General features: G+C 38.6%; 1 protein-coding gene across 1 annotated transcript in view; it reads left to right on the forward strand.

Moving 5' to 3' along the window:
* The window catches only part of METAP1 (methionyl aminopeptidase 1), a gene marked incomplete in the record, with an annotated part of 1416310 nt that overhangs the window by 782380 nt on the left and 610914 nt on the right, over nucleotides 1–23016 (forward strand). Inside the window, 1 exon segment of the mRNA XM_044061024.1 lies at nucleotides 21888–21971. Within this exon segment, the coding sequence (XP_043916959.1) occupies nucleotides 21888–21971 (84 nt within the window).

The raw sequence follows: 23016 nt of genomic DNA on the forward strand, positions 1-23016 counted from the left end.
CTAAATCCAGCGCTGGTTCTGCCACTGTAGTCTTGCAGGGCCTTATAGCTGTTCGTAATGCTATCTAAATTCCTCCTCCCATCCTTAGTTTTGGGAATCTACCCAAATGTGATGACTGCAACAGTGAAACAATAACATAGTACAGATGTGTACACTTAACATAAATGTAGATGTTAGAGTTTATTCACTGTTGCAGTCCTGGTTAACTTCCTTCCAGCCCCCTGACTTCTTTTGGCTATACCTCTATTCTCCTTTACTATGCTTAAAAGCTTTTTGGTGTATTTGCTTTTTTGTTGGAGGTATAACCTTGCATATTTATATTTAATTACTTCCCATTAGAGGGGCACCTGACATCTGTGGCAAGACAAAACTGATGTAATGGCATTGGCTGCATGCTTTATACCCCTGACTACCTCGCATACCTCTCAACCGTACCGAATTCCTAGGAATTTACCAGTTTTGAGGACAAAATAATGGGGTGCCACGAATTTCCGAGTGGCCCCTTTAATTCCCAATTTTTTTTAATTTTTTTTCATTACAACTTTAAATTTATGCCCGAGTCACCACGCATCACCAGCTTACAGGGGCATGCGTGATGACATCAGCTACTGTCTGTTGGACTCTGTCAGATTCTACAGTTTTGGAGGGAAATAGGGAACGTAGCAGCAATGGCAGCTTTTCACAATGTAAGTGCAAGAGTCCATGGGTCAGAAATCGGCTCAGCCTGCAGGTAAGACAAAAGGAATAAAAAATGCACTAACGGGCCATGCAGTATTTTATCTTATACACTTTTCTTTTACCCCATTTTTGTTATTGCAAGTCAAGTTCAAGTCATTTCAATTCCAGCTGGCCACTACATTCTATATCAGAAAACTGTGTATTTTTTTAGGAACAAGCTAGCTAGTCAGAAGGTGTGGTAGTTTTTTAGGAACGAGCAAACTATTCAGAAGAATGAACCGTGTTTGCTGTATTTTATCTTTATTTTAGTTTTGCTTCCCGTCAGAAGAGGTGTGTATGTGAAGTCCAAGTCGCTACGTTGTATGTTATCAAACTGTATTTTTTTGGGAATGAGCAAGCTATTCAAAATGTATCTGCAGTATTTTGTTTATTTTAGTTTTGCTGGGCCACTCCATTAGAAGGGGTATGTATTCACGATCATGAACTGTATCTGCTTTTAGTTTGTCATGACCTGTATGTATCTGCTTTTAGTTTGTGTGAGCAAACTATATTTTTTAGGACCTAGCAAACTATCTCCACAGGAGAATGAACTGTGTATTTGTGTGTGAAGTCCAACTTCCATTCAATTCTGGCCAGCCACAGCCACTCCATTCTATGTTACTGTGTATTTGTTTTAGAAAGGCTCCACATATATTCAGAAGTTGCTGCAGTTTTTAAATGTGTGTGTTGCTCTAAGTTGTAAATTGTAAAAATAAACCAATGTTGACCTTTCTGCTTCAATTGGAAGTGTGCGAGTACGTGAATCATTACGTTAGGTTTTATTTACATGCAGTTTTGTTGCACTGTGGATATTATTGACAGCACAGCAGTTCATTTTATATGAATGCTTTTGGTTTGGTTTCCATTAAAATGGTTGTGTCGCTAAATTACTCATCGCTGCTTTGCGATATGTATGTGCCCATTTCATTTATAATGTTTTATTTCATTGTTTTGTTAGCAAGCATAATCAGATTTAGAGTTGCATCAAAGGTTGCCAGCCTTCTGTAAACTGAGAACAAAGACAGGTGGCATCCCGGGTTAAATGAAGCCCGGACTGTACTGCCTATTACATTTTTGATGATGACAATGACGGACGAGCATAGCTCTCAACCTGTTAAGTACAGTGTGATGGTCAAATCCAGAAATCAGGGACACACTTTAAAATATCTGTACTGTCAATACGAGAAGTTGATGGAGTTAGAAAATAACGAATCAACACACATTTTAAGTATAACAAGTTTAAAAATCCAGTTATGAAATGTAATCCAATACATTTTCTCAAAAATCATGAGTTTTAGGAGGGACAGATCAAAATGTTGAGCCAAAATCCAGAGTGACTTGAACTGAATGTGGGGAAGCTAATGTACTTAGTTGGACTGACTTACCAAGTTTTTTAAAATCTCAGTATCTACCAGCCAGTCTCATGATCCTGTTATCAGCAAAATACTGAGTAAATGGTACAGATACACATTGTGGCTACTGTATTAAATGTCTGCATCTGTACAACCAGATATTCCTTACTGGAAGCATCACATCCCATGCATGCACTTTTATTAACCTTCATCATCAGATGGCCAGGAACAGTGAGGAATCTAGTCTCAGTTCTTGGGTCTGTTGTTTTCTTCCTGTTTGTTAATGACACTATCACAATTATTTTTTTCTCAATAGTATTATATACCAACAACATCCTTCTGTATTTTCTCCCTCCCACAATAATCTCAAAGAACTCCTGCAGAAAGACTTCACCTCCATCGATCTTATTTCATCAGCAACAGACTTCAAATAAACCCAACCAAATCAACTGCAATATTATTTGGCTCTTCCCAGTAAATTAAAAATGCACCTTCCATCAACATCTTTGACCCTAGTTAAAACAAGATTTCTCAGCAGTCCACCTATTGTTACTTGGGACTTCATCTAGATCCATCTCTAAACTTCTCCCTTCACACAGAATACAGCATACAAACTAAAGCTGTAGAAATCAAAACAGACTTGCAATCAGAATGCTATACAGAATTTTAGTTAAAAGTTCAAATATAAAACAGAATTGTTCTGGCTCTATTTTGTGTTATTTAACATTATGAGCATGTGTAGCAGCAGTTTATTTTTGTAAAAGAAAACCTTATTTTACTTTTTTTTTTTTTACACAAGTTCAAAATTTGATACAATTTGAAACATTAAAATACTATCATCCTTGTTGTATTTTGTGTTTAATATTTTTTCTGCTCTTCAGTTTGCATTTGTTGGTACCCCACAATTCCATCAGTGATGGTGGGGGTTGCATAATTATGTATGCAAATTTTGTTAATCAGCGTACAGATTTGTACCTACTTTTCATGGGCCTTTGTCCAGATTTTTGATGTTTCCAGGTTGAGAGGTATGCTACCTGACATCATGGAAGATGAGACAGCAACGGACGCAGGACCCAAGACTTTGATAATCAGGCCGACTGAGGGCTACTGCAAGCAGATAACCAAATGTGATGACTGCAACAGTGAATACACTCAAACATCTCCATTTATGGTAAGTGTACACAACTGTACTTTTCCTTCCTCGGTCCCCATGGAGCTGAGGTTTCTCAGAATTAGTTCTGTTCCATTCCTTAGAATCTGAGCCGACAGCCTGGCCAGTTTCAGCTCTGATCTAGAAGTTGGACTTTTTGACTCCAGTGGTGTTTGAGCTTGGCTGGACCTCTGGGCAGTAGGATCAGATTCGGTGATCCCAGTTATGGGATTGTCTGTTCATTTTGGAGCTTCTGCTTTTAATAGGTCATCCCTGGTGTGGGCATTGGGACAGGACAGGACTGCTCTAGATTCTAATGCATCCTTGGGGTCTTTGGATCCTAAGTCTGTTGAGTCTGTAAAGCCCATTTTGGTTCTGCTTTTGACATTGTGGAAAGGATGCTCTACCATATCACCATTGCAGTTTTCATAACTGATGGGATCTCCTGCCAGGGATAGCCCTACATCCGGCCAGTATACCAAAGCCTTTACTTCTTGCCAGCGTTGCATGTATGCTGTCAGCATCAGTGAAGGTCCTGCGACGTATGGACACTCCAAACTCTCAACTTTGCCACCAGTCTGAACACTACAGTTGAAAGCCAATGTGAACAGTCTTAGCTGTGCTGGTTGTACCAAGCCTCTTTCAGATAAATACTCTGAGGTTCGTTTTTTCATTACATTTATATTGTATTTTGAGAGTTCATGTCTCCCAAGAAAGGGAAATGTTAGTGTGGGAGACAGATTCCCCATAAAGATCATCACAGGTGTTTTTGTCTAGGCACTTCTCACAACCACACATGGTGCGGTTTGTCAGGTGTTTGTGCCAAAGGTTCTACTCTGCTTTGTCTTGCCTTTTGCCTGAGACTTTCAGGTTTATTAGTTGTGTTCTGACTCTGCTATGTTGTCTGTCTCAGCTGATAAGTCTTCCCAACTTTTGCCTTCTTCTAAGCTTCTCTTACACAAGGGCATTCGAGTTATGGAGAGGCTGGGGATGAAGGTCTATATTTCTGCCACCCTGACATTGTGTCATATACTGTCAGACTTGCATGGTCTGAACCCCCCCCCCCCCAGGGACATTCCTCAACCCCTTTCAGATCAAATCCTCCATTTTTCAGGGGTGCTGCAGGGTTTACCGCATCAAAGCACCATTTACCCCATTCTTGAAGCCCTAAGGGGTACAGGGTTTTATTCCAGGATGTTGCTTTTCCCCCAAAAAGGTGAGGTCCTTTGAGAACACACACACATTTTTAAAACACACACATTTTAACAAATTAACATTTACATCTAAATTAAAAATAAAAATATATACATATAATTTTTAAATAAAGTATAATATTTTACAAACCTATTTTATATATTATATATATTTTATTTATTTTATTTATTTTTATTTATTTGATGTAGTCAGTGTATTGTTATATTTTGAAATTAATATATGGTTAGATTTTTTTGAATTAATTGTAAAGGGTGTTTTAACATTTTAATTGATTGTCCCATGATATGTATTCATTCATTCATTAAGCAATTTGAGGTGTTTTGGGTATGTTTAATGTTCTGAAGAAGTCCGTATTATTGTGGACGAAACCTAGGTCAATCGTTTTTTTGTTATTGTCTTTGTCTTTTGGATGCATTAAACCTTTTTCGTCTTGGACCTGGTTCTTCGTTGTGGGCATTTTTGGTTTTTTGGTTCCTGGTTTGAGTCGGTCTTATGGAGAATCTTGGTTCCTCGGCGGATATTCTGGGTTTATTGCAACAAATTAAGGAGCAGTTAATAGAACATTCTGCCCATATACAAACATTATTAGAGAAACAAAGTGTTGGTTCAACTTCAACAATGAGTAGTAGTTTGGGAATGCCGCTAACTCAAGCAACACCGAATATAACTAATAGAAATGACAATAATCCTAACAACATTATTGGCGTTCATAGTAATAATAAAAACTTTTCTGGTGGGAGGTCCAAAATGGACAAAGTGGATAGTGAGCGATGGAGAAATTGTAAATTTAGCTTTAATATGGGAGGCAATTCTTTTGACCATTCTGAAGTAAAAGGTAACAAAACTCTGGCTGAACAGCTTAAAAATTTTAAAGCTAAATTATTTAAATTAAAAAGAACTCAACTTGAGAACACTTACCTGTATAAAAACATTGAACTAGCTTTGGTGCCGAAAGGCTTGCGCGTATGGCGCTACCCGAATGGGATAGATGGAAATCAAGATATGATTAAAGAATTGCATGAATTGTTTAATAAAACAGGGATTGCCATAATGGAGATTATGGTAAAATATAATAAATATAAAATTGATGGTTATTTGACTGAACTTGAAGCCATCAATGACGCCATTGTAAAAGATCTGTTGTTTGGGCATTATTATACCAATTTTATACCAATATATTAAATGAAGTGGATCGTAGTTGTGATGCAATATATAAAAGGAAATTAAATAAAATTCAGAGGGACATTAAAACATATGAAACGGGCCAAGTATATCCGCAATCTAAGGTTGGTTCTGGTAGGCATAGTAACTGGGAAGGGACAGCCAATCAGGAGATAGAAGGCGAGATGACGAATATATCGGATATGCGTACAGGGGATAAAGATTCAAACGTTGAAGGCTCCAGCCCTTTAGCGAACAGTTTAAGATGCTCGGAAAGAATCCGAAACAAGGATATGTATTACGAGGAGAGGGATTTTGGTCAGATGGGAGCCCAACCCAAGAAGAGATATTACAACGGAAAACCCCAGAACGAACAGTGGAGACCCAGAAGATGATTCGTTCATTTTCAACAGTTGAAAGCGAAGTGGATGATGTAATGGGTAAGCCCGTTCTCCGTAAACAACTGGTTAATAATTATGTGAATGAGATGATAAGCCCTTTTGATGTGAATTTTGAACTGAATTATACTGACTGTTGAAAATGACTCTTTTTATAATATAGACAATGATGCAATGGACATTAATTATCGTTCTATCAGTAACAATTTTGTGATCAATTCTGGGACAACAAATGCTGCTAAGTTTAGTTTACTTGACAACGGACTTTCGTTTACACAAATAGACTCTGAATTAATGAATTTAAGTATGTATTCAACGAGAAATGGAAGTGGGAATGAATTGGTTTGTGTTTCTTGTTCAGAAGTTAATGTCATAGATCAAATTGATGTGTGTATTAATGCTTTTTATGTTAATCAAGATTTTTTGCTTGACCCAATAGGAAATGTTAAAGAAGTAAATGTTACTGCTCAATTTTGTGAGAATATTCAGGATGTTGACACCATGAAAGCCATAGACATTATTAATCAAAAATATGAACAATATGATGGTCCCATTAAGTCTAATAGCGGGGAAGTGGACATTGATTCACTTGAATTAGAGATTGATATGGTACATCAGATGCAGCAGAGTATTTTATGTAATCCTATTATTATTGAAAATAGTGTCAATGATTTTAAACTATATAATTGCTCTCATTTTCCATTTAATACAGAGTTTGTTAATCTTTTTTTCTAAAGGTTTTACTTTTATTCCTTGTAGAACAGGCTCTTTGGCAGATACACTTATAGAATTAAAATTATTCACACGTAAAATGAATTTGAGAATTTATTGTGAAGGGGATAGTAATATACAGTCTGTGGACAAATATGATACATTACGAAAATCAAGTTTATTTAATCCCCCTTTAAATCCCATGATATCCACTTATGAAAAAATGTGCGAGATAGATATAAGGGATTATTATAGACATCATGAGAGGCAAGCATATGTGAATATGACTAAGGAAGAACAAGCCCTTCTAGATGCGGTAGGAAAAATTGGAAATATACGCATCATGAAGCCTGATAAAGGTAATAGAGTTGTGATTGTTGATAATAATGATTATATTAGCATCATGATGGCTATGTTGTTGGATGATAATTACGATGAGTTTAGTATAAATGAAATTAATATTGCACGTAAAAAAGTGGATATTTTATTAGAGGATATGTTGTTTCAGGATGAAATAACTGAACATGAATATAATTTGTGTAATCCATACCCAGTGGTGAGTGGAATTTTTGGTATTCCCAAAATCCACAAAGGACTAGATAATGTACAATTTAGACCTATTGTGGATGGTAAGTGAAGTAAAACTTATTTTATTAGTCAATATTTAGATTATCATATGAAGAAGGGCTTGAAATGTTTTCCTCATATAATTAAAGATTCTTGGGATTTTTTGGAGAAGTTAAAAGGTTTTAACATTAATAGTAATATTACATTTTTAACCATTGATGTATGTAATTTGTTTACAGCAATCCCGCAAGACACAGGGTTGGTATGGTTAGAGGACCAACTGGGAGTAACAGGGATGTTTGACCAAGAACAAATTAATACCATGATCAGGCTAATGGAAGTAGTGTTGTATAATCATTTTTGTGTTTTTTGAGGGGCATTATTTTAGGCAAAACAAAGGAGTGGCTATGGGAGCTTCGTGTGCTCCCACATATGCCAATTATATTATGACATATTGGGAAGAGCATTTTTTATTCACCAGCGCATTTAATAAGCATATCAAATTGTATACACGCTTTTTGGATGGTATATTTATTATTTGGGAGGGTGATTTGAATATTATGGAAGCCTTTATTGAGTACATTAATAATACGGTTTGGTTCTTAAATTTCACACATGAATTTAATACAGACACTATCACATATTTGGATGTTAGATTAACCTTGGATCAGATACAGGGTAAGTTAAAATCAAAAATTTATAGGAAGCCTACTTTTTCAAATTCTTATCTTCATTACAGTAGTTGGCATCCTGGCCACCAAAAGAAGGCTATTGTTAAAGGCCAGATGGTTAGGGCGGCCAGGATGGTCAGTGAAGAAAAATAATTTGTGGATGAATTATATTATATGGTTTCTATGTTTTTGAATAGAGGCTATCCGGAGGAATTATGTATGAATTTATTACATGAGGTAATAAAAAAGAGACTAAGTGTTTTTTATAAATGTATACTAGACTCCGATAGTGTAATAATCGATTCGGTAAGGCGTGGATCTATTTTTTATACAGGGAATTCCCCTTTGATGTACATTTTAACTTATAATGATGATTCAGACTATATTACAAGGGTGATGTTAAAAAATTGGGAAATTTTGCAATTGGATAGGAATGTTGGTTCTAAATTTATGGATGCTCCTAAAATTGTGTTTAAGAAAGATTTATCTTTTCAAAAAATCTTTGAAAAATTTTCCTTGTATAAAAATGTTACTATTAATAGGGAAATTGGTAATTTTAAATGTGGGAGATGTACCATATGTTCATATATTTTAACGAATGGGAGTAAATTAGAAGTTAATCAGCAGGTATATATCATGGGTCATTTTAATTGTTATAGTAAGAATGTTGTTTATCTTGCTAAGTGTTTGGGTTGTATGGCCTATGTTGGGAAAATGAGTAGGCTATTTAGAGAGAGGATTAGGGAACATCTTTTAGATATGAAACATCTAAAACCCACTAATGCTATGGCTAGACGTATATTAGACCATCATGATCATTCATTCAAATTTTGTGTCTTACAGCAAATAAGTCGTGACCAGCAAGGTAGAATTTTGGATGTACATTTAGATTTAAGTGAACTAAAATGGCAATTAAAGTTGAATGCACACAATTTCCCTGGTCTAAATGAATATTGCACTGTAAAGCCTGTGCTTAAACTTAAGCATATTAAAGGTGGGGCATAGCAGTGCAAAGATTTTTGATGTCAAATCATATTATATTCCTTATAAGGATCATAGTAATTGTTACTTATAGGTATAAACATAAAGATTTATGTTTATATGTTAGTTTATTTATTTTTAAAACACACATTTTAACGAATTAACATTTACATCTAAATTAAAAATATATACATATACATATAATTTTTAAATAAAGTATAATATTTTACAAACATTTTATGTATTATATATATTTTATTTATTTTTATTTATTTGATGTAGTCAGTGTATTGTTATATTTTGAAATTAATATATGGTTAGATTTTTTTGAATTAATTGTAAAGGGGGTGTTAACATTTTAATTAAGTCATATGATATGTATTCATTCATTCATTAAGCTATTTAAGAGGTGTTTTGGGTATGTTTAATGTTCTGAAGAAGTCCGTATTATTGTGGACGAAACCTAGGTCAATCGTTTTTTGTTATTGTCTTTGTCATTTGGATGCATTAAACCTTTTTCGTCTTGGACCTGGTTCTTCGTTGTGGACACCTTTGAGAACTGCTGTAGATCTTTCCCTTTTGAATACTTTTCTTAAGGTGCTAACCTTCAGGATGCTTTTCATTCGACGCGGTTTCACTTCTTGCTTCCACAGGGGTTTCTAGTTTCTCTGGATCTGAAGGACCCTTACATTCCCATTCATGTTCTATTCAGGAAATATTTACATTTCTGTTTCTTCCTGTAATTTTCATTTCTTTGCTTTGCCATTGGTATTTCCACAGCCCCGAGGGTATTCATTAACTGCCTGTCTCCAGTAATAGCTTTCTGCAGGCTTCAAGGAATACAAATATTTCTTTATATGGACAATGTGGTCCTTCAGATTCCCTCCTCTTCCCGCTCCTGCAGGACCTGCACTTAACAGACTCCTGTTGCACAGTCTGGGTTTTCACTATCAGTCTCCAAAAGTCTGTCCTGTCCCCCTCTTAGGATTGCATCTTTCTTCGTTGCAGGATCTGAACGGTTCCGGTGTTGGCCTCTCTGCCTGTTCCCAAGGTGCTCTTTCTAAAAACCTACTTCCAGTCCTTGCTTTCACTGTCTCTCATGCATGCCAGGGAATTTGAGGGCTCTGTGGTTCTTAGCTTTGACCATCCCCACACTTCCTTTTGCCAAGATTCTTATGAGGAATTTCTTACCTGCAGTCAGTGTGGCTTCATCAGTGCCACTCTCTGGAATTTCCATTTCTTTTACTCCCTTGTCTGAAACTTAAGCTTTGGTGGACTCAGCATATATCCCTCAGCCAAGTTGCCCCTTTCTAGCCTCCTCCTTTTTCAGGAGCTATTTGTAGACCCTTCAGATCAGGGGTGGGGGCTGCTTCTGACAGTTTGAGGGTTCGGGGTCTCTGGACTTTTAAAAAACTGGATCACATCAACATCAGACAGGTGAGGGCACTTATCCTTGCTCTCTAGGCCTTGCACTGCCTTTGGTCTCAGGCCCTTTGTGGGTCTGTACAGACAGAACCATAATCATGTGGTGCATCAACAAGCAGCGAGGGGCACATGGTCTTGTTCTTTGCAGACAAGCCCTTCAGGGCTGGGATCTAGCTATCCAACTGCAGGTTTCTCTTCAGACAGTTTACATTCCTTTGGGATAAGACCGGGTGGCAGAGTCTGAACAGGTCCAGGACACAACCTCATGAATGGATGCTTTACAGAGAGGTATTTTTGGAGTTAGTTCATCAGTGGGGTTTTCCTCAATTGGATCTTTTTGCCTCCTCTCTGAATAGACGGTTTCCTTGCTTCTCTTTCAGAAGCCCAAATCCTCTGACTTAGAGGTGGATGCTATGCCTTTTTTTGTGGAAGGGGATATTCCTTTATGCTTTTCCTGAGTTCCTTCACAAGATGAAACAGGACGGTCTCCCCACAAATCTTGTTACTCTCTTTTGGCCCAGATAGCATTGGCTCTCCCTCCTTTTTCATTTGGTCAGGGGCAATCATCACAAGTTAGCTCAACGACTGGATCTTCTAACACAATACGAGGGTTCTCTCCTTCACCCTCATCTGTCCCCACTTCAGTTGATACTTTTTGGGTGAAAGAGTTTTTCCTTTCGACACCAGTTATTGGAGGATGTGCTTAAGGTTCTGCAGGAGGTGAGGCAACCCAGTACCAGAAAGTCATATATGTCCAGATGGAAGAGATTTTCTGTTTGGTATCTTGAGCTTCACCAGGAGCCCTTCTTAGTGGGAGGGTCATTTGGTTCTGTCCTACTTGGAGGAACTGCTCCATGTTGGCTTGGCATATTCTTTTGTCAAAACTCGCCTATCAGCAATATGTGCTTGTCTGCCCTTAAATCCACCACTGGCCTCTCGTTTTGAGGTTAAACCATTCCTGAAAGGTGTCCTCCATGTCAGGCCCCCAGGAAAGCCCATCCCTCCTTTTTGTGACCTTAATTTTGTTCTTGAGAAATTGACACAGGCTCTTTTTGAACTTAGTGCTTCCTTTTCTATGTCACATTGCACCTGGAAGACTGTTTTATTGGTTGCCCTCACCTCCGCTAAATGTTTCTGAGCTCTAAATCTTGATGGCAGTTCCCCTTTTTTGACTTTTCATAGGGACAGGTTGTCTCTGTGTGCTTATGCCCAAGGTGTTCATTGAGTTCTCTTAATCAGTCTATCCAGCTTCCTTCACAATATGCTAGCGAGAAGGTTTTGCACACCTTGGGTCTTCATAGGCATCTCTGGTATTATTTAGACACAAGAAGTGCTATACGTAAATCTGATCAGCTGTTTCTTTTCATGCCAGGACGTTGGGTTTGTCGGTTTCTAAGCAAACCATCTCCTGGATTTTGAAAGCCATTTCTAAGCTGTCCTTCATGGGTTTATGGAAGGGTTCCTCACGGTCTTCCTTCCCCTATTCCTTACAGTAGCTTTTGTACTCTCCCATAGGTTATGAATATTGCAACAGTGATATGGAAGGACATAGTACAGTCGTGTAACATAAAATTAGATGTCCTCTTCACTGTTGCAGTATTAAGTCCCTTCCTCCTGCCCCCTTTTCTTTTTCTGTGGGAAACATCTACCTGGCAGAGGGGCCTTTGCCTTTTTCTTTAGAGAGATCCTTTTTTCCCCGGGATGTAACTATTCTCCCTTCTCCTGTGGTGGCTCTGGTTATCCTGGAGCACTTCAGTTCTGAGTTTGGAGCATCCGTATATCACCTTTATGCTTTTTATGCTGACACAGGGAGCATACTTTTGCTGTACAACACTGGTAAGGATTAATGGCTTTGGTAATGTGGCCAGATGTAGGGCTATCCTTGGCAGGATATCCCATTTGTTATACTGCAACAGTAAAGAGAAGGACATCTGTTATGGTAAGATTTTACACACTGTACTTTCTCCTGTCATTTAGGGAATGGTCCTTCATGACTGGTGCCCCCCACCTCTTCAACGTTCATGTCTGTGACTGCTTCTCAGCTTGCTGTGGACAATCTGTCCTTGGTGGTCTCCAAGCTGCCTTCTCAGGGTCTCTGGCCTCTTCCATCCCATCAAGGGTCTCCAGGGCAGGAAGTGTCTGGTTAGTGGCAGTACAAGAGGAAGCACCTGGACTCACCCCAGGAGTCCCTCATGGAGGAGACCTACCTTAAGGAAGGAGAGGGGTCCCCCAAGTTTCCTCATGAAGATTCCTCTTGGTTATCTTTTGGAGCTCCTTTGCCAGCATGGGAGCTGGACTGTCAAAGCACCTTCTCCAGACTTGATCTGGTGGTGTAGGGTGTGTGGAAAGAGCCTGATATGGTGGAACTGATCCCCCAAAAGCCCGATCATATATTATCCCCCCTCCCAAAAAGGACTGGCAGCACTGTAGTACAGGTTCTGCTTTGGATGCGAGCATGGTGGCAGCGTCCACTGAGGACATTTCAGAGGGAGTTCTTGGTCCATCCCTAAAGTAGATTGTATGACTGCTGGACAACTTAGGGAAGTGTGCTTGTGCCTCAGCCACCTTTACTTTGAGGGCGTTTATTTGAATTATTTAAAATTATTTAGCTTATTTGGGCAGGCTTTAGTGGGACATTGTGTCAAAAGTCTCAAGAGCAGTGAAAATACAGAAGTCCCCAGATACTCAGAAGATTTGTGAGACTCAGCTGTCCACCTTCCAATCCATTTATAATGTGCCCATAAGTCTGCTTTCCAACCCAGCTGATGGTAAGTTCCAAGCATTTGACATTGCTATGCATCATTACACTTGGGTGAGACTGAGAGACTTTGTGGACTGCTTTAAGGTGTCCTTTGTTAATGCCCCATTTAATGGCTCATCTCTCTTTGGGCTGAAAGTTGGTCACCTTGACCAGGAGTGAGCAAGATGAGAAGACACAGTCTGCCATTGGAGTTAGTTTTTCCATCCCTCAAAGGACCTCTTCTTAGAACCAGAAGGGGAAAAGTCACTTTAGGAAATCACAGTAACCCTTTCAAGAGGAGGCTCCTGAGGGTTCCCCTTTAGCACTGGGGGCAACCACAGTGGACACTGCCCTAGTGGCTAGCATGGTCTGCAGAAGCAGAGCTTCCATGGAGGGTTCTTGGGGAGGCCCTTTTAGCAATCCTGAAGGGTTGACTGACTGTCCTGCTCTGGAGGCAGTTGGGGGTCTATTGGAACTTCACCCAAAATCTTGGGAAGCCATCACCTCGGACACATTGGTGTCAGGAGTTGTATGCAGAGGATTTCAGTTCCATTTTTATAAGTCCTCTGTATAACTCCCAAATTACTTTGAAATGTTCTACCCTGTCAAAGAAGAGTGGCAGCCATCAAAATCAAAATGCTGCTAGCAGTCAAGTAATTCGAGGTCCCACCAGACCAGCAAGGATCCGGGATCCATTCAAGGTTTTTTTTGGTTCCAAAGGAGGGTGACCTCAGCCGTATTCTGGATTTGACCAAGTTGAATTAGTTTGTAAAGCAGACCAAGTTCCACATAGACACTGTGTAGTTCATTTTGAATCTTTTAAGGAAGGATGTCTGGATGTGCTCGATTTAATCTCAAAGGCACCTACCATCTTATAAAGATTGTGATGCAGTCCAGGAGACTTCTGCTCTTCTGGCTGGAGACCAAGCACTATCAGTTCACAGTGTTGCTGTTTAGTCTCAACACTGCCCCCCCCCCCGGGGGGGGGGTTACCAAGTGCAGGGCAGTGGTAGAAGCATTGCATAGCTTGCAGGGGTTCCATGTATTTCCCTACCTGGACAATTTGCTCCTAACCATCCCCACGGGAGCATCCTTAATCAGGGCTAGGGATCCTTGGGGATCACAGTTACCAAAAGTCCAGTCTCGGTCATGTTCAGTTCTTGGGGTTTATAGGTTGCCATTTGGACGTAGTCTCCTAGATTCCCCAAACTTCTGAGTCCAGAATATTGAACCTTCAGGATCTGACAGGGTCTTTGATCACTTGCAGAAAACCTCCCACATACTTTATTCTCGCTGTTGGGTCACATCACCCCTGCCTTTTGTTTGGTCCCACCGGCCAGGTATCTTATGAGGGCATTACAGTGGACTCTGGTGGTCCAATTGCTGTACTTAACACAGCTGATGGATTTTCCAGTCTTTCTCACCCAGGTTTGTTGAGATCAGATTCAGTGTTGGTTAAAGTGTCCTTTGGTGTCTGCTGGGAGACCATTTGCTTTTCCCCTTCCTCAGGCTGTGGTCATGATGGCTGCCTCGCTTCTTGAGTAGAGGTGGGGAGGCATTTCAAAGAGAGGACTATCCAGGAGATCTGGTCTGTGACCAAGGCCAACCTGCACATCATTGTCGTGGAGAAGGGAGTGGTTGTTATGTCACAAGCTTTTCAGGAAGTTTTCCCAAGGATGTGATTTCTGTTTAGACCAACTGTTGATAGTATGGTGTCTGACGAAATGGGGGTAACCCAGGTGTTTGCTCCTTTGTTGGGAGGCCATGAGGGTCTGTCATTGGGTGATTTTGACACAATGGTTTCTGATTGCAAAAAAACATCTTGGGGAAATCCAAACTCTTGGAGGACAGTTTGAGCAGGAGCATTCTCCATCTGGAGTAGTCCCTGAATCTGAGTGTTGCTGCTTGGATTTGTCATCGCTGAAGCACTCTTTATTGTGACCTTTTCACTTTTCCGTCCAGCACCAAGTGCAGCAGCTACTGTGCCTTAGTTCTTCCTCTAGGACAGTCACCCAGGGATGCTCTTCTGTGTGCTTGGCCCCCACGTCTTCTGAATGTGTGTTCTCTGACCCTATTGATAATGGTTTCTTCAGAAAGTGACTACTCATGAGGTGTTTGCTAGTAAGTTGAAGTGTTTTGCATTGTAGGCTCTCTCTCCGGATCCCTTCTTAGCATCTTTGGAGGCTATTCCTGACTTTCTTGTGGATTTATTTAATTCTGGGTCTAGTTACTCTCCTATTAAAGTGCACTTGGCAGCTATATTCAGTTGTCACTTTGGTAGAGATAATGTGCCACTGGCTGCTGTTAAGGGAGCAGAAACCCTTCTTAAAGGAAACTTTCTACTTTGTCCTCCTGTGTGAAATCTTGTGCATTGAGACTTCCCTTTTATGCTACAGGTGCTGGCTGTACCTCCTTTTGAGCCTTCTACTACTGTTGACTTGAAATTGTTTTCATGGAAGACTCTACTTGTTGACAGTTACCTCTGTCAAACGTGTCAGTGCTACAGGATCTGTCTGCTGTCCTTCCTTATTTGGTCTTCCATCAAGACATTGTCCCTTAGACCGGGGCCCTACTTTTCTGCCTAAGTTGGTATCAAAAAAATAATTTGAATCAGTCCATTCATCTGCCAGTTTTTTTCCCCTAATTTTCTAATGGGGATGAATATTTTCTGCATTGTCTTGATGTTCACAGACATTTGAGGTTTTGTTTGGATAGGACAAAATCCTTTAGAAAATCTAATCAAATATTTGCCTTGTTCACCAAGTCTTGGTGGGTTGCTCCTTTAACCAAGGTCACTTTGTCCAAATGGCTTTGATGGTATTTCCTTCGTATATGGTTTGGAGGGAAAGTCTGAGTCACAAGCCCAAAAGTCATTCTACCAGAGTTATGGCTACTTCTGCAGTCTTTCTCCAGAGCTGCTTTGGCTGACATTTGTGCAGCTGCAACTTTGGTGGGCCATCGCACTTGTGTCCCACTACAAATTGGATATCCATTCCAAGTCTAGAGCTTCGTTTGGTAGCACCGTATTATGAAATACCCTAGAGCGGTCTTGTGGAAGGATATCATGTGGTGGGACTCTGTCTCACAGATTGAATTCAGATGGAAAAGACAGCATTGGATACGAAAGTTATGTACTCAGTTTAACCATGTATCTGTCTTTGTTTGGTTCAAACTTTCCCCCACATGCCTCCTGCCTTCTTGCCTATTTTGTTATCCCAAAGTTGGTCGACTCGGGCGACTGATCTTCCTCTTTCTTTAGGTCTTTGTCTTTTCTGCTTTTGGGGGATAGGTCTGAAAATGTATACAGAGAAGATGGGCAAACTAGATATTTGTAGCTCTAGTGAAGTAGGGGGTTATGGGTAGAGGCGGAGCTCGACAAACTTAAGGTTTTGAAGTTGGCCAGCATCGGATATGATAAACAGATTAAAACCAAAACAGATAAATGACATATAAAGCACTTTTGTCCCTTATCGGAACTTCATTAGAATATAAAAACAGTTGAGTTACAAAACATTTATACACACACCTATGGGCAATGATGACGCTTCCTTTGTTTCAAGAGGGAGCATCTCCAAACATTTCTAGGTAGAGTAGTATCATAATGCCATCTAGTGTAAATTTAAGTGCACTTCATCTTAACAGTGTATAATCTTACAAGCCAGCTAGAATACTGCAAACTTTATTGAACAGATTGTTTTTGTGTATATATAAAAAGTTTCTGTAAAACATCTTAAATAAAATTCATATTGAAATGAATGCCACTTCTTTAACCATGTAACCATAACTATGTTAAACATATGTAAAAATCACTCAAAAACCTAATACCTAAAAATAACTCAACAGTCAATGCATGCAGTGAGATGGTAAAATAAATAAAAAACAGTGGTAGCGGGCAGTAGGGACATTCATTTAGTGTATATAATGTATGTCATACATTTCTGTGAAGGAGCTTGAATGGGAGGAAATATTGTGCATTAAATATAAAGTTCACATAAACAGCTTTATTTGTTGATGTGTTGCGCATCTAAAATGTAAAAAAAGGGGGGGGGGGCTTAAAGTGTAAACCCATTGTGAAGGGGCCAGAGGTGTTGTACCATTCACTGCTACCTGTGTTTCACTATAAAGTTCAAAAAGGGGTGCAGTGGAACAAGACTCAGGCCAACCATGGGCATTCACAGTCAATTACCAGTATAATTCCCTAAGTTCCAGTAACTCTACCCATTGATCTCCCCTCATGCCTTCCTTTAATCTTTCTGTAATTACAAACTTAAATGTGTGACTTTCATTGTCCAAAACCTGTTTTTCTAAGGCATTATTAGAGTTCCTTTTGTTTGTTATACTGGTGTTCGTAAATTCTTTCTTCAACCTATGCTCAGTTTTACCTATGTAAAAACATGGGCACTGTTGGTAGCGTAGACCACCCTCCTAAAATTAGTCAAATTTGACTTAACTTTGAATTTGTTGCCTTTAATAAGGAACCTGTCACACACAAAAATGAATTTACATTGGGAACAGAACCCACATTTCTTCATTCGAGAAACCTGATGCATATTTTCTGTAGATGTGCGTTTCAGAATTTCCTTTTGGTTCCTAGCTCTTCTAAATGTAAAACTGGGTTTGTGTCCTAACTTCTCTCATAAGTGGGATTTTCACAAATAATCACCCAGTTTTTTTCAGTAACCTATTTATGTTCTGTGGTCCATATTAAAGGCAGTTATGAAATTCATGGAGTATTGTGGTCTGTTGAAGTCCCCAGTTACATCCCCCTCTACTTCAGCCCCCTATATCTTGTGTTGTAAAATTTGTTGACCGTCCTCAAACAGGTTTATACCATCCGGTATTTCTTTTTCTCATAACCTCCAACTTTAGTTCCTCGAGCAGTCCGTCAGGGTAACCTTTCTTACAGAACATACCCAGTAAAAGTTCACATTCATTGTGGAAGTCCTCATTCATGGTGACAATTATAGCAGCTCTAACCAATTGTCATTTCACCACAGATTTCTTCTGATGGAAGTGATGGTAGCTGTCGAAATGGAGAAAGTTTGAATAAGTGGATTTTCTAAAAATCTTAACTATAAATCTGTGGTTATTCCTATCCTTACTCAGGAGGCTGTCCAGGTAAGATATTTTCTCACTGTCGAATTCATACGTAAATTTAAAAAAATTACAAGCATTGTAGTATGTTAAAAATGCCTCAATCCCTTGTACTTCACCCCTCCCTAAAATAAAAATATCATCCAGGTAGCGTGTAAATCTTAAGTCTCCTTGTACTCTGGATGATATAAAGGATTTTGGTGTTCCCACTGGGCCATCACTGTATTGGTAAATGTTCCACCACAAGGGGAACTCGCAGCTACCTCAGTTTTCTGAAGATAAAAATCACGGTTAAAAAAACAAAAAGTTGTTGGCTCAACACCAGCTCTAATAGGTCCTTGTATTGATTTATGTCATACTGTGGGACCCCTTTTCTATATAAATAACCATCCACCGTACTGATTCCTTCATCCTGGGGAATGGTACTGTATAAGTCCCTTACATCAATTGTTGAAAATGTCGTCATCCTCAAAATGTGCTCCCTCTATGGTGGCTAAAAATGATCCAAGGGATTTGGGCATTTTTAACATACATCAGCAGTACTAGTAACTTTTTGAAATTTATGTATGAATTCGACAGTGAGAAAATATCTTGCCTGGACATCCTCCTGAGTAAGGGTAGGAATAACCACAGATTTATAGATATGATTTTTTAGAAAACCCACGTATTCAAACTCCTTTCTCCATTTTGTCAGCTACCACTCCTTCTTTTAGAAGAAATCTGTGGTGAAAGAGCAGTTGGTTAGAGCTGCTATAATGGTCACCACAGATGAGGACTTCCACAATGAATTTGTACTTTTACTGGATATGTTCCTTGAGAGGTTACTCACAGACTGCTTTAAGACTGCTCGAGGAACTTAAGTTGGAGGTTGAGAAAAAGAATTACCGGATGGTATAAATCTATCTTAGGAGGGTCAGCTAATGTTAGAACACAAGGTAAGGTATAGAGGCTGAAGTGGAGAGGGGCGTAACAGGGGACTTGATCAGACCTCAAAACTCCATGAATTTCATAACTACCTTTAATATGGGCCACAGATCACTTAGACGGAGTATTAGAAAAAAAAAATGGGCGATTTGTGAAACATCCTCCTTTGAAAGAGAAGTTAGGACAGAAACCTGGTTTTACATTTAGAAGAGATAGGAACCAGCAGGAAATTTTGGAACATACATCTAAAGAAAACATGTATCAGGTTTGTCATATGAAGAAATGTGGGTTCTGTTCCCAATATAAATTCATTCTAATATGTGACAGGCTGCTTATTAAAGGCAACAAATTCAAAGTTAGGTCAAATTTTGACTGTAATTCTAAGAGAGTGGTCTAAGCGGCATTATGACAACAGTGTCCATGTTTTTACATAGGCAACACCGAGCACAGGTTGAAAGAATTTATGAACACCAGTATAACATCAACAAAAGCAACCCAAATAATGCCTTAGCAAGACGTGTTTTGTACGATGAAAAGTCCCACATTTAAGTTGTAGTTATAGAAGGATTAAAGGAAGGAATGAGGGGAAGTCCATGGGTACAGTTATTGGAACTTGGGGAATTATATTGGCAATTGACTTTGAATGCCTATGGTTGGCCTGGATTTAATGAGTCTTGTTCCACTCCACCCCTTTTTTGAAATTTAAAGCATTGACTAGGTAGTGAAACAGAGAGAGGGACAAATGGTACAATAACACCTCTGGCCCCTCGCTATGGGTTTGTACTTTAAGCCCCCCTTTTTGCATTTTAGATGCACAACATATCAACAAATAATGGTATTTGGGTGAACTTTATATTTAACACACAATTTTTCTCCCATTCAAGCTTCTTCAGGGAAATGATGCACGACATACATTATATACACTCTTTAACTGAATGCCCCTACTGCCCGCTACCATTTCTTTTAATATCTTACCATCTCATTGCATGCATTGAATGTTATTTTTAGGTATTAGTTTTTTTGGAGTGATTTTTATGTATACGATTTTAACATAGTTATGGTTTACATGATTAAAGAATTGCGCATTCATTTTAATGCGATTTTTATTTAAGATGTTTTACAGAAACTATTTTTTGTATACACACAAACTATCTGTTAGATACAAAAGTTTATAGTATTCTAGCTGGCTGAAAGATTATACACTGTTAAGATGAAGTGCACTTAAATCTTTCAAACACTAGATGGCATTGTGATGCTACTTTGCCTAGGAATGTTTGGAGACGCTCCCTCTTGAAACATCAAAGGAAATGTTGACATTGCCCATTGATGCGTGTATAAAAGCTTTGTAACTGAATTGTTTTTGTATTCTAATGAAGTTCCTATAAGGGGTTGAAAGCACTTAATATATATGTAATGTATCTGTTTAGGTTTTAATCGGTTTACCAAATAATAGTTGCTGGCTCTCAACCTTCTGCCTTGGATTTGTTTTGGTTTTGGAGCCTTTTGGATTTTGTATTTTAACCCACAGGTTGAAATAGGCAGAGGCAAGCAGCATGGATACCGTTAAGGTGAGTACATAACTTTTATTTCTTCTTGTGTACTGATTATTTATTTTTTTATTTTTTATAAATTCTTAAGGTTTCTAATGAGGAATAAATGATAATAGTTTGTCACATGAAACAAAAGCTGCTGGATAATGTTAATTTTGACCCATTCAACACTTAAGGTTCATCTGAAGCATGTGTACAGAACAAATTTGACAGCTTAAACAATGTATTTTTTTGTTTGAGCAGCTGTAAGCCAAAAGGGGATGAGCCAAGTTCTACACTGTCTACAGACTAATTCCCAGAACAGGCTAACATGAGTGAAATTTATAATGTTAGCCTCGGCAGAGAAGTGTATATAATGATTACTGTTAGTTTTTAGGATTAGTTTAAAAGTATTAAGTTAAAAATTATAATTGTCTAGAACTTGCTTGTAAACCATGACCATAATTTGTCTGTCTTGGAAATTGACCCTGCACATGCTTAGCACACATTTCTAAGTTATCATGCCTAAAGTACTTCTGTTTTCAGCTTAGTGCATTTACATATTTACCCCTTTCTTATTTTCTTCAAAAAATTTATCAGATGAACACACTGTCACTGCATGCTAAAATGTGCTGTTTTGAGGTTGCTTATTTTTAGGATCGCATTCATCATTTTTACATGAAAGCTTGTTATTAAGCAGGGAAGTTTATGTAACGTTGGTAGACCTTGCACACCAAATACCCCAAGTAATTAAACAGTTGCTGTATTAATGTCCAATGTTACTGTACTGTCAAGTCATTCTGTAACTCATTCTGACAACCTCTCTTCCCCCAATAAAATAATCTCTCTGAATAAGTGGGGACAAAGGACAAGAATATTTAATCCAGGATTATACAGAGAAGTATCTTGTTTTCTCACACAGCCTAGTATGCACACAGCCTCCCTGATGAGGTTTAGGAGCAAGGAATGTTGATGGAATCAGTTCACGTTCTTACCTGCAGAATATGACTGTATCTAATTTGAAAAACGCAGTAGTCCCACCCTGCCCCCTTAAAAGAACAATTTGAGCCAAATAGTCTTTTACCCTTAATAAATGACATTGTTTCCACCATGCTTTAAACAAAAGGTTTGCGTGGTTTTATTATTTTTCTGGTAGAAGTGTGTATTGTCACTGGCTTTTACAAATTAGTGTTAAGAGAAGTGTCTGTGTTTTACTTGTGCATCACTGTATTAATTAATGTTTGTATTTCAGCTTGCTAGGGAAGTACTGGACGTAGCTGCTTTGATGGTAAGACCAGGGATGACAACTGAAGAAATTGATCATGCTGTACACCTGGTAAGTTTTAGCGTATTTGTAGTATTTAGCAAGTACACTTTGTAACAGTCATTCAACATTTGTGTATTTAATATTTCTATTTGGTTGTTATGGTTTTAGTATTTTTAGTTTCAGTACAGCATCAGATATTATATTATAGTGTATGTAATATTTCTGAGTGGTTATAAAATTTCTGTAATCATTGCTGTACTGAATAGCAAAGAACATATTTTCCTGATGCCAGCTCCAAATGTTTCTTATTAAATTATGTAGTGCAAGATAAGAATTTTCTTCACTTATGACTGGACAACACACAATGTCCACTGCCTGATGGCTACCACCCAACATATGTTTTATTTAATTGATAATTTGATGCAGTATGCAGAATTCTTGTTTAGGTTGTCTCAAATCTTTTCTAGTTTTCATCCATCTGGATAGATGTTACAATTGTGCTCTTTCCTACCATTCTTTTTCTCATAGATCCGATGTTTTAATTTCTGCTCGACTCAATAAAAGGGTTATCCGATTTGATCAGATCGGACCTTTGTACCTTTTTCAAGCTCTTGGATCCAGGGGATCCGACTCCTCCCCTACCCGATAATTCCCTCCTGCCTGTAAAATACTTCAGGTCTTGTTTGCAGCCTGTTCTGTTAAGAAGTGATTGTGAGGGCTTAAAGCTCTCCTTATTCTAGTGATTTTTTTGTGTGGAGTTTTTGTACCTGTACAACTTTTAGATGTATAGTTAGTATTTGTTTAAGCAGTTTTGAGGATTTTATACTTCATCAGACCATGTTTAGACTGGGAGGTTTTCCTCCTGACCTTCCTCTTTTACTCAAACAAAAAAAGTTATTTATTTATTGCTTTGTCATAGTGCAGTTGTTAGATTGATTAACTTCACTGGTCCTAATCACTTGTTCTGATATTGCCTTTCATTATTTCTGCTGCTGCTGCCGCCATTGCCAGTGGTGGTTGTCTTTTAGGTCATGTCAGAAAAGACCTCTGGATTTAAAAAAATGTAGTGCCTATGGCCCAGTATACCCCCACAGGACTCTCACACCCTGTCTGC

The sequence above is a fragment of the Protopterus annectens genome, chromosome 2.part0, assembly GCF_019279795.1.
Source record: "Protopterus annectens isolate FY-2018-M chromosome 2.part0, PAN1.0, whole genome shotgun sequence".
NCBI lineage: Eukaryota > Metazoa > Chordata > Ceratodontiformes > Protopteridae > Protopterus > Protopterus annectens.